Source organism: Clytia hemisphaerica, unplaced genomic scaffold (genome assembly GCF_902728285.1).
Source record: "Clytia hemisphaerica strain Z4C2 unplaced genomic scaffold, Clytia hemisphaerica genome assembly, whole genome shotgun sequence".
In the NCBI taxonomy this organism is placed as follows: Eukaryota; Metazoa; Cnidaria; class Hydrozoa; order Leptothecata; family Clytiidae; genus Clytia; species Clytia hemisphaerica.
In genome coordinates this window covers 92,859-108,796 of record NW_027103721.1, presented here as the reverse complement: position 1 = coordinate 108,796, position 15,938 = coordinate 92,859, and the positions used below count along the sequence as shown (strand labels likewise).

At 33.8% G+C, this 15,938-nt stretch overlaps 2 protein-coding genes across 3 annotated transcripts; one reads left to right on the top strand and one right to left on the bottom strand.

The window, feature by feature from the left end:
- Positions 1 to 1,051: 1,051 nt before the first annotated feature.
- On the bottom strand, positions 1,052 to 5,475 carry LOC136804313 (G patch domain-containing protein 3-like). Its single transcript, XM_067061019.1, has 2 exons — positions 4,329 to 5,475; positions 1,052 to 2,115 (listed from the first exon to the last, which is right to left on the bottom strand). Exons 1-2 carry the CDS (start codon positions 5,470 to 5,472, stop codon positions 1,607 to 1,609), a joined length of 1,653 nt encoding a protein of 550 aa, XP_066917120.1. The 5' UTR covers positions 5,473 to 5,475; the 3' UTR covers positions 1,052 to 1,606.
- A 3,926-nt stretch (positions 5,476 to 9,401) lies between these two features.
- Positions 9,402 to 15,587, top strand: LOC136804311 (MORN repeat-containing protein 3-like). Of its 2 annotated transcripts, none has more exons than XM_067061017.1 (6): positions 9,402 to 9,589; positions 10,231 to 10,379; positions 12,835 to 12,995; positions 13,935 to 14,094; positions 14,659 to 14,843; positions 15,432 to 15,587. In XM_067061017.1, the coding sequence occupies exons 2-6, from the start codon at positions 10,235 to 10,237 to the stop codon at positions 15,495 to 15,497; spliced, it is 717 nt and encodes a 238-aa protein (XP_066917118.1). In that variant the 5' UTR covers positions 9,402 to 9,589; positions 10,231 to 10,234; the 3' UTR covers positions 15,498 to 15,587. The 2 variants fall into 2 exon arrangements, with proteins under 2 accessions (XP_066917118.1, XP_066917119.1); XM_067061018.1 differs by having other exon boundaries at positions 9,499 to 9,589; positions 10,218 to 10,379.
- The last annotated feature ends 351 nt before the right edge of the window (positions 15,588 to 15,938 follow it).

Here is a 15,938-nt window from a genome sequence, read left to right as displayed (position 1 = left end):
GTTTTGGGAATACTCTACAGCACCTGACCCCGAGAATGTAGGTGAAATTTGAATCAGACCTGAGAGATGTAGATTTGCATTAAAAAAAATATTGAATGTTTTAAACGAAATTTTGAACTCCCAAAATCCTTTCCCAGGGGTTAGTTTCATTACTTTTGATAGATGGGCTATTTTTTTTGGTCCTTGAAGTTGACTCACATTTTCGTTATAACCCCCAGAATATAGGTTTGGTTTTACGGCTTTAAATCTAGTAATAGTAAAATGTTTATTATTTTCGATTGAATTAATTATAACAGGAAATTTTAGAAATATTTTATGCCAAAAAAATATTCTAAAGAGCTTTTGTTATTCTGAAAATTGGATTTTTTCGCTTTTTAACCCCCAGAATGTAGGTGAAAAGATTCGGTTGCTGAGAGCGAAATTTCAGTATTCATCGGAAATTTTTGTTCTCTAAGTGAAAAGTTCTCTGACAAAAAATTAACAAAGATATTAATTTTATCGTGCTACAAATGATGAAAAGTAAAAGAAAGGACGAAAAGAAGAGACAAGAAAGTTGTTTTTATTTTGCAGGTTGAAGATTCTGTGTTAAAATATGTGAATAATGTAACAACACCCCTGCCTCACAGCCCCGGTGGAACTTTTTCCACATCGGGTCAAAAAATTTCTACTAAATTCCCAATGGGGATAGGAATTCTATTGTTCAAAACTTAGGCAAATTTTCTGATTGGGCTGGGGTCCCAGCGGGTCTGAGACACGTCGTAAAAGCTTAAAATGCCAACATAAATCATCTCTCAGGTAATACTTTCATGTTATGAAAGTACAACAAAAAAGTTTTATATAATTTGACAGACTTTTTATGTCGGGTTATGAAGGCTCCCAAATTGTAGGTCAACTAACCCCATAAGGTAGGTCAAACATTTTCGTTAAAATATCTAACTTAGAACAATAAATATTGAAATGGACTATTTTCCACATTTCCTTAGTTCATTAGGAATAAGAAAATAACCTATCATCATAACTTAATTCCAATAGATTTCGACTTAGAGAGGATTTATTTAAAAAATGTCTCAATTCTAGTAGTATCCAATCAACTTCGATTCAGATTTTCGCCTGAAAAAATCAATTCAAGTTAAAATTTTATGTCTAGAAATAATCAGTAATATGTAACAGTATGCTCTGAAACAACTTTTTATGAAGTTGAACTATCGTTAGGGCTACCATGCTAAAAAATGAGAAACCTACATTCTCGGGGTTTACTACATTCTCGGGGTCAGGTGCTGTATAGCAAAAACGGCAAAAATTGACAAAATTTTCGAAATTCAGTGTCTGTAAGGGTCGATTTTCAAATTTGGCCAAAATGGCTGGACAAAATACCATACAATTTCAGGCCACTGGGAAATTGATTTTGATTTCATCCCCGTTCGAAATTCAATGCAAAAATTAGCTGTCCAAAACCACTTTAAGCTTGGAAACAAAAGAATTTCTTCACCCATTGGGATTTCGATAGAAATTTTTATCAGCGCTGAGGAAAAAGGTTCTACCGCTACCGGGGCTGTGAGACAGGGGTGTGACATACCCGTCATCTCGCAAAACTAGTATCCGGGTTTCAATTAGGTTTCTTAGATACTGTCGCTGATGAACCTTTTCGAAAATTAATACTAGGAGTTCTATATTTCAATAACTCTTTGCCATGGAAACGCATTGCATCTATATGTTCGCCATCTTTCTCATCATAAATGGTCGAAATATAAACATCATTCTCAGCGACACGTTTCGGTTTTTTAACCGCCGTACTCCGATCTAACTTCTCACCGTAAAAGCCCAAGCCTACTTTATTCCTCGACTTTTGTCCCTGGATATCTAAAGGTTCTTTGATGCCCTGTTTTGAAGATCCTACTCCGTCACCTTGATTCCAACCATGTCGTTTTAGAATCCGACTACCAAAAGAGTTTGAATGTTTCTCAAATTCAGCGAAAGATTCAGTCATTTTTTTACGGTTTGTCTTTTCCTTACGTCGGATTTCGGAGTATTTCGTTGGGCCGTCTTGTCGTCCGTCACGACGTCGTTTTTCAACTCGCATGTGTAACTGATCACGTGAAGGTTTGTCTCCAGCACCTAGACAACGAAAAAAGAAAGCACATTATCAAAACAGAATATTTTTAATTTGGAAAATACAAAAAATCAGCACATCAAAATGAAATCCTTTGGCTTGAAAAATACTCTCGGGTATCTAAGTACAGAATTAGGACAAAAGAGGAAACTATCAAAAACATTTCCCCAAAAATTAATAAACGGGGGGGGGGGAGTGGAGTAAGAATGTCATGGTCGGAAAATTTTCGAAAAAGGCAGCTATTAGGTACCCGAGAGTACAAAGAATCCATATTATCAAAGGGGAATCTTTTTCCCTGGAAAATACAAAGAATCCAAATTATCAAAGGGGAATCTTTTTCCCTGGAAAATACAAAGAATTTAGATTATCAAAGGGGAATCTTTTTCCTTGGAAAATACAAAGAATCCAAATTATCAAAGGGGAATCTTTTTCCTTGGAAAATACAAAGAATCCATATTATCAAAGGGGAATCTTTTTCCCTGGAAAATACAAAGAATCCAAATTATCAAAGGGGAATCTTTTTCCCTGGAAAATACAAAGAATCCATATTATCAAAGGGGAATCTTTTTCCCTGGAAAATACAAAGAATCCAAATTATCAAAGGGGAATCTTTTTCCTTGGAAAATACAAAGAATCCAAATTATCAAAAGGGAATCTTTTTCCTTGGAAAATACATAGAATCCAAATTATCAAAGGGGAAGCTTTTTCCCTGGAAAATACAAAGAATTTAGATTATCAAAGGGCAATCTTTTTCCTTTGAAAATACAAAGAATTCAAATTATCAAAACGGAAGCTATTTCCTTGGAAAATACAAAGAATTTAGATTATCAAAACGAAATCTTTTTCCTTGGAAAATACAAAGAATTCAAATTATCAAAACGGAATCTTTTTCCTTGGAAAATACAAGGAATTAAGATTATCAAAACGGAATCTTTTTCCTTAGGAAATACAAAGAATTCAAATTATCAAAACGGAATCTTTCTCCTTAGAAAATACAATGAATCCAGCACATCAAAACGAAATCCTTTGCCTGGAAATCATCAAAAGATTCCGTTTCATCAATCATCCAAAATTTCACAGATGGGTGACAATATTTTCACGATTTTCTGACTATTACTGTCAAATCATGCATGTTGGTTGTTGAAATACGCATTATTAGCGTATGTCATTAAACATTCAAAAAGCATTCATTTAACATTTTTTGAGTTTTGTTTAGAAATATTTTGCGGAATAAGGCCAAATTTCCATTGGGACTTAATTTCGCAGGTGAGACCCAAATCTGCAAAATCCATGAAATTTAATCCCCACGAAAATTTATCCCATTAAAGTATCAGAACGAAATCTTTTTACCAAAAAACCATTTTTGATACTGTTCAAAAAACCGGAATTTCATACGAACGTCTTTAAATAATCCTCAAAATATCATAAAGAAATTGTCAATTTTTATAAACAAGAGATTTTTCCAAATACTATTTTCAACTAAGCCAAATCTATATATGGAATCTGGGGGAGGCTGAGTGTTGGACGTCCTTAAAACATGTTTAAAGCCGCTGTACCTGTCGCAAGTCGGGTACTCCAGATTGCATTGGTTGGGTTTTTGAGTGGTTTTTGGTGTTTGTGTTTTTCTGCTTGGCTTTTTAAACTTTATGTCTATTGGTTTGTTGGTTCTTTTTAGCATAAAATTCTCATTTCTTGACAGAATGTTTGATTGGTTTGATTTATATATTTCGAAAGATTCAAAAAAAAGAAAAAAAAAGAAAAAAAAGAAGAAAAAAAAAAAAAAAAACAACGTATAATTATAAAAATATTAGTGCCTTTTTATGTTTCATCTTTATTTTATTTAGTATTTTCAACACTTTCTCTCCTTGAGGTCAGATCTCTGATCTTCACCATATATATATATGAGAACGTCAAATTATCTTAAGTGTTATGCCCCTTGTTTTCAAAGCCCGAAGGGGCTAGATCTGAAACACTTAAAAACACACTGATTTCATTTTGAAAATCGAAGCATTTAGAATAATAGCGATGCTCTTGTTTTCTATGAAAAATATGAGTGTAATTATTTTTTCCTTTAGAAAAATATGGAGAATTTCAATTATTATACACGACCCATTAATGAAATTTTATCCTTATATATAAGACTTTATAGCCCATCTTTCAGCAAGTAAGTAAATAAAACAAACAAATAAAATTTCAGATCATTAAAAGTGAATCTTACCATCTTCATAATAAACACTGTAGTCGACATCCCAATCATCCACTGTATCTTCATCAAAATCTTTCCCTTTCATTTCGTTCCAAAAATAAGCATCAGTATAAAAGACAAGTCCACTTCCTCCTTTCTCCCATTTTACTTCTAAATCCTCCTCAAAAAGTCGTTCCTTTGGACGTGATTGATTATCAACATCATCATGCAAAGCGTTATATCGATCCCATTCTTCTGTATCTCCTCCGTCTTCAGCATCAGATTCTGGTTTTTCTGATTCCGGACAAGAATCATTTTCATCACTTTCTTTTTCTTTATTGTTTGCATTATTTTTATTAGTGTTTTTATTTTTGCTGGTTCCTTCACCATAGTCCATTTCAACCGAAGAATACTGCTTAGGGCCTTTCTCAAAAGACAACCCAAGACTTTTTATAACACTGCCTGGTAAAGCACACTTAGCAATCATTGCACGAAAGTGTTTAGTTGGTGTTCCGACATTTCCATGGGGCATGATATTCAAAGGTGGATCAAATTCAATAAGACTGGCAAAATCTTCTAAACGGATATCTTGATTCTCCAAATGTTTGTCATTTAGCATTTCTTTTTTACTTAGATACTTTTTAGGTTGAGTGGAATCAACATTAATCTCTAAGATAATGCATAGTGTTTTATCTGAATATAGTCTTTCTGCACCATACCATCGCCTCTTGTGATATTTTTGTTGGAATTTCTTCACAAAGGTATTCCTTATTTTTATAATACAGCAACAAGTGCTTTTTTCTTCTTTGTCTTTATGTCCTTCATTATTAATTTCAGAGGCTTGCTTGACTTTAGTTGATTCAGGTCTATGTCGATAATGAAAGCAATCAAATGCCCCTTTCTCAATAAATTCAGAGAAAAAGGTTCGAAGATCTGCTGATCGATAATGCTTTGGTATGTTTCCAATGAATAGAACTTTAGTTTTTTCAGTATTCTTACAATTTTCCTCTTCAACAGAAATCCTAGAATCAGTGTCTGTAGCTCCAGTTCTAGTTGCAGTCGGTGTTGGGTTTTCAGCAAGTTTTTCATTTGTAGAAACATTAACATCAAGTGCAAGATTCTTAACCAAAAACCCTTTACCATCTTCTACACCAAACTTGATTGATTTTAGAGACATTATAATTCTATAAAACAATAAAACAACATAACCTCAATAACCTTTGGAATGTAGGTATGAAATAAAAACTTTAAAGTGTGAAACCAAAAAAATGGGTTGGAATAGAAAACCAACTTCTCTGATTAAAGTGTTTTTATTGTTTGTATAGTCGCTTAGGAGAACGCAACGGTCTATTGCCAGGTCCAATTAATTCTTTGGTTTGTGTTCTAGAAGCTTTAAAATGAGTCGGTGGGTCAGTCGGTAGCTAAAATTGGAACCATTTTTTATTTTTCCCACTGGAATCCAACAGTCAGGGGCTTCACCTGTTCACGTTGTACAGTCAAGAACTATTGCAAATTAGGATAAATGCGAGTATTTAGCCCAAATAGAATAAATTATCCTAGCTATGATAAAAATCTATATCCTAATAATAATTAGGATAAAAGGAAGAAAAACTTGATTTATTGAATGAAATTTGAGATCCGTGTCAAGATTTGCATGAATTTGAGTAATTTAGAGCCAGCAAAGTATGCTTGTGAAGTCTTGTCTCCCAGTCAGCGTGCGTTCAGAAGTTATTCAATTTTTAAGAAGTTTTACAAACTCCAAATGTTAAGCATCGAACTTTCTTAGTGATAACTTTCTGAACTTTGCTTTGTTTTTTAAAGGAAATTTTCAAAAAGAGATATCGATAAACAAAATAAGATATAGCACAGTGTTATTTACATTGTAAATGAGAATGAGCACTTTCGACACTTGCATTCACTCAAACTTGTTTTAAAGTTCTTTATTTTTTTATGACGGGAAAAAAGCGCATATATAACACATAAAATGTTATGTACTATTCCGAGACTATTCCTCCTAATTAGGATGAAAGTTTTCTATTTACTTACTCCGTGCTTATAAGAAGTTCACATTTGGTTAAAGTTAATCTTCTTTGTGCATACGTAATTGATTAAGAGAGTAAAGAAGACACAGATCTGTATCATTCTTCCAATATTTCAGTTTGAATTTTTCACATAGATAATTTATCCTAACTAGGATAAATATTCTAGCCTATTTAGGATAAAAGCCTTTTAGGATAATTTATCCTAATTTGCAATAGTTCCTGACTGTCCAACCGTGAATATAAAGAAAAAGCCTGAAACCCGGGTACACAGCACACGCAGCAATCAAAAAATCACTTCTACACTTGCAGATTGAGGCATTCCCCACGTGTTCTTGTAAGGAATACAGCCGCGACTCCCTGTCTTTAGGTGCACAGGGACATTTTTGCCACTTGCTCACAATGGTGTAAGTTGTGCCTTATTTTATGTTTTGTTTCTGTGTGCAAAGTGGATGTTGTTTATAAAGACAGAACGGCAGAGCATAGATTTATAAAGCCTGAAGGGCTAGATGTTGCGCTTTGACTGAAAAGTGTGACGTGGTTAGGTAGGGAATCCTACCTAGGTCATATGACATTGCAATAGAATTTCAGCGCTTGACCAATAAGAAGCTTTGCAGGTTTTTGAAAACAATAGCAGCAATCTTTTTTGTGATATTCATTTTTTTTTGCCTGCAATGGCTTAAAGCATAACATCTAGCCTTTTGGGCTTTACAGAAAATATTTAGGGACACAAACCAAACTATCAATTAGGCCTGACCTATTGAATAAAAAATTACTCCAGCCAGTACAAATGGGATAAATTTTCTTGTACCTAGGTAACAGCTTTATTGTAAAAGACAAATCAATTATAAAAAAGATTTAGAACCAGTTATAACGTCCCTGTTTAGAAAACCAATTTTTCTTTTTTAGAATATACCTTACAATTTAGTTTTCATATTTATAGAAACTAGATTGCTGACGTGAGGAAAGGAATTTCGGCATGACTGATCCTTTTGTTTCGATAATAACATCAAAGCGGGAATTAATTTTCTTCTCGTTTCTTTCTTTCCTTTTTCTTTCTTATCAGTTCACCCTTTCTCTCATTACTTTCAAAGCGTGGTTCGCTCAAGCGGTTAGATCGTCTATCTCATATGCATGGGGCTCCGAGTTCGATTCCAATGGGTGTCCAATTCTTGATTTTGTTTTTGTGATTCTCTCATCACTTTAATTTTGTATCATATTTTCATTAGAGTGAAGAGATATCGACGCGTTATGTAATGTTGATTGCTATTAGTAATTACGCGTTCAATTCGAATCTATGATCTGTTTCCTCCTTGTGAGGAGTTTAATACCCTTATAACAACCGTATTTTATAAGCATTGAATACTGAAATTCAAATAAAGACCACGCAAGAAATATAAGCAAACAATTGGATCAAGTGTCAAACATTTTGACCCAGAAATCAATTATTATTCTGCCTTTAAAGTATAAAACGATAAGTTCAATGATTCTGAAAGAAGTTATTTAACGATTCTCTTACAAAGAATCGCTTGCTCACTCGCTGGCTGAAAGTGAAAGTGAAAGTAGTGAAAGTGAAACTGTCAGTCACCAAACGCAGGCACAAACGCCTATATCCGTTCTTCTATACCTCAGCCTTGAATAATCGCTTGTGGCAAAAAAAGATTGAAGAGAAAAAAACTTAAAAAAGTTCTTATTAAGTGATGCTATCATAGCTTATCTAAACCTTAGACAGAGAGCGGAGGTAATATATGCTAGCTACTTGTTTGATTGACCTTCATTATAAAAGAAGGAGAATTTAAAAAAGAAAATTAAAGGATTGAAAAATTGGACATCCATTGGAATCGAACTCAGAGCCCCATGCATGCGAGACAGACGATCTAACCACTTCTTGAACTAACCACGCTTTGGAAGTGGCGAGGGAAAGCGTGAACTGATAAGAAAGAAAAAGGAAAGAAAGAAAAAGGAAAGAAAGAAAGAAACGAGGAGAAAATTAATTCCCGCTTTGATGTTATTATCGAAACAAAAGGATCAGTCATGCCGAAATTCCTTTCCACACGTCAGCAATCTAGTTTCTATAAATATGAAAACTAGATTGTAAGGTATATTCTAAAAAAGAAAAGTTGGTTTTCTAAACAGGGACGTTTTATATAAAGTTTAGAGAGCAATCTGTCAGAAACAAAAAACATAAATCCATTTTTAAGATCACAGCATATAGAAACCAGTCAATTTTCAAAAGAAGAGTCATTTGATTTGAGTTTTTCATTTCATTTCTTTTTCGCACTGAGTAGGCTTTTAAAATCGAAATATGAAAAAATCCATAGTGGAACACATGTGAATGTCTGGAACGAGGAAGAACAAATTAGTGGCAAAACGATGAAGCGTTTGACGTCAGTCGCGGGGCCAAGTTGCACACTCGTTATTTGTTAATCCTATCGGGCGATAGGCGGTATAGACCTTTTTTCAAAGAGGCAACCCTGTTGAATAATTATGTAGTCCAGCCATACAAACAATGATACAGCAATGCATAATTACTGTTTCATGCATATTGTAATAATTATGCATGGATGTATCATTGTTTTTCTGCTACATAATTATTCAACAGGGTGGCCTCTTTGAAAAAAGGTATATTCTTCCCATCCCCACTGAATTTTCTGACTCTAAAAAAAAATCCCTTATCTAATTTAGACACCCTTCTTTTCAGAGAATACTTGAATAATATAAGAAGTTCAACGACACAAAAAAGTTTTTCCTCTCTGGGACCGCTGCATGCTAGCTAAGCAAAGAATTTAGTTTCAATCACAACAATCAGCGATTCCGACCTTTTTATATTCCTACATCCTACTCTCTAAAGAAGGATGTCGGGATTGAGGTAATGAAAAAAATTATGCAGATTGTGTCCATTCAATCTCTTTACACTCACACTCCTCTGGTGAAACGTATTGTCAATCGTCGTCGAAAGTTAAAGTAAAGTTTTTATTCCACATCTGCGCTACCATTTTTTGTTCTATTTACCAATACCGAATCGGAAGTCTGGATAGATTCGGGATTACTCTCCCGTTTCCTAGGTTACGTTTACAAACATGGTAGACGTAAACATTCGAAATTTTTTGCACGAAACGTGGGCAAAAAAGGAGATGAAAATGGTTCTGTGGCTGAAAAAAGATTAACTTTGAAACACTTTTTGTGTTGTCGTACTAAAACATACTCTAATATGAATTTAAATTCTTTTGAGATTTGATTACTAAACAAGCAAAGGTAAGATTATCCTAAAATAGACCTTTTTTTAAAGAGGCAACCCTGTTGAATAATTATGTAGTCCAGCATAAAACAATGATACAGCCATGCATAATTACTGTTTCATGCTTATCATAATAATTATGCATGGCTATACCATTGTTTTTTTGTTGGACTACATAATTACTCAACAGGGTGGCCTCATTAAAAAAAGGTCTATTGAACTGTTATGTTAGGCTCTTTTTTCAGTTTGGGATGGCTTCATCACAAAGGTTTTTCATCTTTGTTTGTTGCTGCTCTGCAGGATAAACTTTTCTAAGTTAAGGCTTTTTCAGAAATTCAGGCAATTGAACGCAATTGAACACTCTGTTGTTGTTGGTTGAACACGCTTGCTGTATTCCCCCTCTCGCACGGTACTCACTCATGCGCTCTCGCTCTCATCTGACTTTCCATTCCGATGCCGTATTGGCAGCCGTCCACGCTAAAGCTCTAAAGGAGTTGGTCAATTTAATTGCAATCAAACTTATCGAACATATTTGAATATAAATGAAGTGTAAAGTAATTGACAATTTGTTTGGGAGAACTTTTTGAATAATAACTAATTACTCCAGCAAATTTTCTCCAAAAAATTTATGTTGCAAATTTTTAGCTACTTTTTTTAGCACAATGCCATTTGTCAAATCACCCAAACAAAACCAACCATTATGGAAAGAATGGGATCGTAGAGCACAAAAAGAAGGTCAACTGAATACTTTCTATTCAGTGAATGGTGACCATTACACTGGTGAATGGCACAATAATACTAAACATGGTAAGACTTCGATAACATTATGTTCTTATCTTGAAAAATAATAGACTGAAATTTGGCATAGAGGTTCCTTATTAGTCGAAGAACCACCAAAAAACTTGCATTCTATAAAAGATTTGTTGTTCTAAAGATATGACCAATTATAAAGAATGTGTCAAGGAAAGTATACAAGAAAGGTGTATACACATAACTTTATGCCTAATTTTTCCTTCAGACTAACTTAATGACATTTTTAAAAATAACTCCAGTTAAAATTATTTTGACCTATGCAACTACATGTTTTTTCTTTTATAAGCATAACGTTTATAAGCATATGCAGGCTCAGTTTTAGGTACCTAAACAATGGCTCTATTGTTTGAGGACAATAGAATGCTAAGCATAATGCGAGCCTGATATAGGGGTAGACACTTGCTTATAAAAAAAAAACATGTAATAACTTGATTTTTGTTTTCGTTCTTGATTTGAGACGGTTAACATTTTATGATTGAAAGTTAACTCTATAAGTGATTCATCATAAGATTTGAGCTTAAATTTGTCACTGTATACACGTTTTTTTATAAGAATTTTCATCCAAAATTTTTGACGCCTTCGGATGTTCTTTTAAAACTTTTTGAGTTTTAAGCCTAAAAATGTTCTTAACATGTTCTTATTTTGACCATTATTCGAGTATTTTTTGTCTATTTTCCTATGAAATCTGGTGTTTTAGATTCCACAGGGGGTGTCATGCAGTTGGTACCAGACATCATGACGGTTAGTACCGTGGCGGGTCATGTTTGATTTTTAGAATTTGCAGTTAGTACCTTGTGGGTGCTAACTGCTGTAAAGGATGGTCTACTATAAATTTTAAGTCAAACAAATGGTACTTTTAGGGTACTAACTGCTATGAGAGGTGGTGTGATATAAATTTTAACTCAATCAAATGGTACTTTTACGGTACAAAATGCTTTGAAAGGTTGTGTACTGTAATATAAATTTTAAGTCAATCAAGTGGTACTTTTAGGGTACAAAATGCTTTGAAAGGTGGTGTACTGTAATATAAATTTTAACTCAATCAAATGGTACTTTTACCGTACAAAATGCTATGAGAGGTGGTGTGATATAAATTTTAACTCAATCAAATGGTACTTTTACCGTACAAAATGCTATGAGAGGTGGTGTGATATAAATTTCAACTCAATCGAATGGTACTTTTACGGTACAAAATGCTTTGAGAGGTGGTGTGATATAAATTTCAACTCAATCAAATGGTACTTTTACGGTACAAAATGCTTTGAGAGGTGGTGTGATATAAATTTCAACTCAATCAAATGGTACTTTTACGGTACAAAATGCTTTGATTTGAGAGGTGGTGTGATATAAATTTCAACTCAATCAAATGGTACTTTTACGGTACAAAATGCTATGAGAGGTGGTGTGATATAAATTTCAACTCAATCAAATGGTACTTTTACGGTACAAAATGCTATGAGAGGTGGTGTGATATAAATTTCAACTCAATCAAATGGTACTTTTACGGTACAAAATGCTATGAGAGGTGGTGTGATATAAATTTCAACTCAATCAAATGGTACTTTTACGGTACAAAATGCTTTGATAGGTGGTGTACTGTAATATAAATTTTAAGTCAATCAAGTGGTACTATTAGGGTACTAACTGCTGAAAATAGCTTTTATTTAGACTTTATTTGTTAGACTTTATTTGTTTTACTTTCTGGACTTACCAATCAAATCTTAAATCCCATGTCAAAGATTGCTTCTTTTGATATTGTGTAGAGCTATTTAAAGTATGTCATTATGATATACGTTATGTTATGTTCGTCAGCAGTTTTTTGTTTTTATTTAACTGCAAATGTCTTCTCTAGCGCAAAATTTTTCGCTACAAAAGTGACGTTTTTATTTCTGGGGCTTTAGACCTAATATTTTTGGGCTTTTTACTTCACATGTTGGGTTTTGTAGCTTTGTACCATTTGTTTTGGGCTTCATATTTATCATAAATCAAATAGAGAAAAATTATCAATCCCAGGGCTGCCTAGAGTACTAACTGGTTTCCAATAACCTTGACTACCTTGAGTGCCAGTCAATCTTGACCGCTAAACAGGGCAGAAAAGGGGGTGGTGTCAACCTGTCAATAGTCGAATGCACTTGGTACTTTTTGGATAATAAGTGCGAATAGAGGTGGTGTCAACCTGTCAATAGTCAAAATCACTTAGTACTATGGGGTACTAACTGCTGAGGGGTCGTGGGTGTACTTCCAAATTTTTAAATTTGCATTTAGTCATCATGATATCTGGTGCCAACTGCATGATCTCCCTTTGGTCTGCAAAGCCTTGAAATGTTCTTAACTTGTTCTGAACATTTTGGCCATCGAAGCCTTGTGTTATTTATAGTTTGTTCTTATAACAAAAACGTGTATACAAGATACTGCAAGATACTGAAACTATCCTATTTAACTTTTAAAGGGAAAGGAGCTCAATTTTGGAAGAAGACAGGAGCATTATATGATGGTGATTGGAAGAATAATAAAAGATGTGGATTCGGAACTTTGAGTATCCCCAATGGAAATGAAGAGGGTGAATATAAGAAAGTGTATGCTGGAGGTTGGAAGAATGATAAACGACATGTAAGTGGTGGAAATAAAGGGGGGACTGATCTCTAACTACTTGAATGGATCGAGCTACCCGTATAATGGAAGCGTGTCCAGTTTTAGAGATGACTAGTCCACCATCTTGTTTTCAATTCTAGTTGTTAACAGCACGATTTGAATGTTTTGAATTCGAACTTTCGAAAATCTAAGGTAAAATTGGAAAACGAACTAGTTGACAGCGGACTAGTTGACTTCAAAATCTGTGAGCAGTTAGCCTATCTAGAGTGTAAAATAATTTCAAATTTAATGAGGGAAAATATATCTTCATCTGTATTCTTTATGTAAATGGGTACACCTTATTAGAATCATTTAATCTCGACATTTTTCAAAAATGCTTTAAATGTAGAGTTCAATCTCAAAGCGAGAGTGAGCAGGACTAGGAACTTCTTTTTAAATCAATGAAATGAATACCTTCTCATTTTCATTTGTAATATATTTTTGTTGGTAAGGTCAAAAAGTGGCATCCTGATAAAAGAGAGCCAAGTTCTTGCAAGACAAAACTAAGATACATTTTAAAGTAATTTTGAGTGAGATATCGCCATGTTGTTTAATTAGACAAAGCATAGTCACTATAAAACACTCCGGTCTGGCAGTGTATTGTTTTAGCCTTTTGTCCAATTTTCTTTTCTTACAAACAAAAGGGAAGTTGCGATTTTCATACTTTTTGATCACGTTACTAAAATCTCTTCTTGGGATTGGTCTATTTTCTAATCACATGATCAAAAAGTTTGCAAAATAAATAGATTTTGGTACGTAAGCTCCATCTTTTAACAATAAAAAGAGACAAAAGCCTTCCAGACCAGTGTTTTTATAATGACTATGGACAAAGTAAAAATTGTATTTCACAAGATGAAAAGCTTTTTGGTTTACGCCATCATCAAAGCAAAGTAAAGTAATCTTGTCGATTCATTTCAGGGTCACGGTACGAATTATTACACATTGACAGAATATTATGAAGGAGAATGGTATCTCAATAAACGAAGTGGATGGGGAAGAATGTATTATGCTGATGGAAGTATTTATGAAGGCGAATGGCTGGAAGATAAACGTAATGGTCACGGCATGCTTCGGCTAAGTAAGTCTCTTTCATTTTTCTGTTGCACAGCCGCCTTTCCCGCGTTCGGCTATTTAGCGGGCTGGTAATTAATTCGAGGAAATGACGTCAAAAACCCTTTTGTTTGAGAATATGACTGCAACGACTTCAGGCATTTTGACGTCATTCCTCCCTGGTGAAATTGAACCCAGTCTCCTCATGCTTTAAAGGTTGATAGGTGTATATGAAGTGGTTCCCCTTATCTCAGAATTCTAACAAACGAGCAGAAAATAATAAATATGTTTGACCGAGTGTAAAATTATTGAATTTTTGTCAAAAGCTCGTCTACTATGGAGTAAAGTAGAGAAACGTGATTTGAGCAAATGTGCTTGTCAAACATTTAGGTTATTAAACAATCCATGATATGAAATGTATAGCTCGAAAATCATAAGAACCCAAAAAGTAGCAATGTCTTTTGCTCGATACATAACTACTATTAACCCTACCACATATATGCTGTGGGACCTCCTCCATGTGGGAGTTTTTCAGAGATATGTTCACTGATATATTTTTTTCACGATTCATAATTTAATTTTCACTTGACAGCTGATGAGAATCGTTACGAGGGACAGTGGAAAGATGGTATGAAACACGGTGAAGGCAAATTCTATCATTATAACAAAGGTCAAGTCTTTTTGGGTACTTGGCTCAATGATGTCGCTAAATGTGGCACCATGGAAGACTTCAATCGTGAAACTGCAATTGATGCTACTAAATACCCACTCCCTGAGGTACCTCACTATCCTCACTATCCTTTTTGTTTTGCATAGAAAGTACAATTCTTGATATGCACCATTGCAATGTCTTCTAACATTGCATCACGAACCCAAAAGATGGGGGGAGCGTACGGTATTTCGAAATTTCGGAAATCGGACAAAATTCCTTCGGTATTTCGGAATGCTGATATTGTCTCGGTATCGGAAATCTATGAATTTTTGCTTCGGAATTTCGGTACTATAAATTTTTTATCCCCCTTTTTCGGAATTCATACATGAAAAATCAAATTTGATGAAAAATTAGTCAAAACGAGGAAAAATAATTTTTCTTGGTGCATTGGGTCTTGGCTGGCATGAACAGTGCCATTGTTTCAGATTATTAGTTAGAGCCTCTAAAAAGTTTAACATTTTTCATCACTTTTTTCATGAAAAAGTCATTTTTTTATTAAACAATATTCATCCGTGGGAAAAACTTGGACCTCTCCAACTATATTTAAACCTAAAAATCATCCTTTTTAAGTTATAAATGCTTATTTTCTCTACATAAGTCAATCTTCACTGCTTGATTGTTTAACTCGTTTTTCTTATATTTTTTTTTTTTAGCTCGAGCTTGAAGATCCAAAAGATGTATTAGGAAATGCCAATGAAAGTCTTCAAGATTTTCTATGAATTTTGAATCATTTCTTTTTCCCTAAATTATCAATTTTTATCCAAACGCAATTTTTAAATTCTCTTTGCCCCCTGATTTTTGTAAATATTTTTGTGTGAATTTCTTTTGAATCATGCCATAGACACCTCCAAAATTTTGTACAATAATTTTTTTTGAATTTTTATCACCGTTTTTATTGAACCGAAAAATATATCGAAAAAAAAATCAAAAAAATCAAAGACATCAATCTCTCTGTTATTTATTCCATCTTATACCGCCCAGTATTATGTCTTCCAAGTATGTCAGCAATCAATGACCTTATCTAAATTCACTTCCATAATGGTTTTTAAAAAGATTTGGTAGCACTTATTTTGATCTTCTACTTTCCCGAAAAACTATGGAAAGAAAAAATTAACTTTTCTTTTTGGCAACTTTGAAAAGGTTTTTGTCCAATCATGTCT

What these genes read in the sequence shown, in the direction of transcription:
- LOC136804313 (XM_067061019.1), bottom strand. Translation starts at nt 5,472, where the DNA reads ATGTCTCTAAAATCAATCAAGTTTGGTGTAGAAGATGGTAAAGGGTTT. An exon ending in CAGTGTTTATTATGAAGATG is followed by an intron (nt 2,116 to 4,328) that starts GTAAGATTCACT and finishes TTCGTTGTCTAG; the next exon opens with GTGCTGGAGACAAACCTTCA.
- LOC136804311 (XM_067061017.1), top strand. Translation starts at nt 10,235, where the DNA reads ATGCCATTTGTCAAATCACCCAAACAAAACCAACCATTATGGAAAGAA. An exon ending in GCACAATAATACTAAACATG is followed by an intron (nt 10,380 to 12,834) that starts GTAAGACTTCGA and finishes TAACTTTTAAAG; the next exon opens with GGAAAGGAGCTCAATTTTGG. An exon ending in GGAAGAATGATAAACGACAT is followed by an intron (nt 12,996 to 13,934) that starts GTAAGTGGTGGA and finishes GATTCATTTCAG; the next exon opens with GGTCACGGTACGAATTATTA.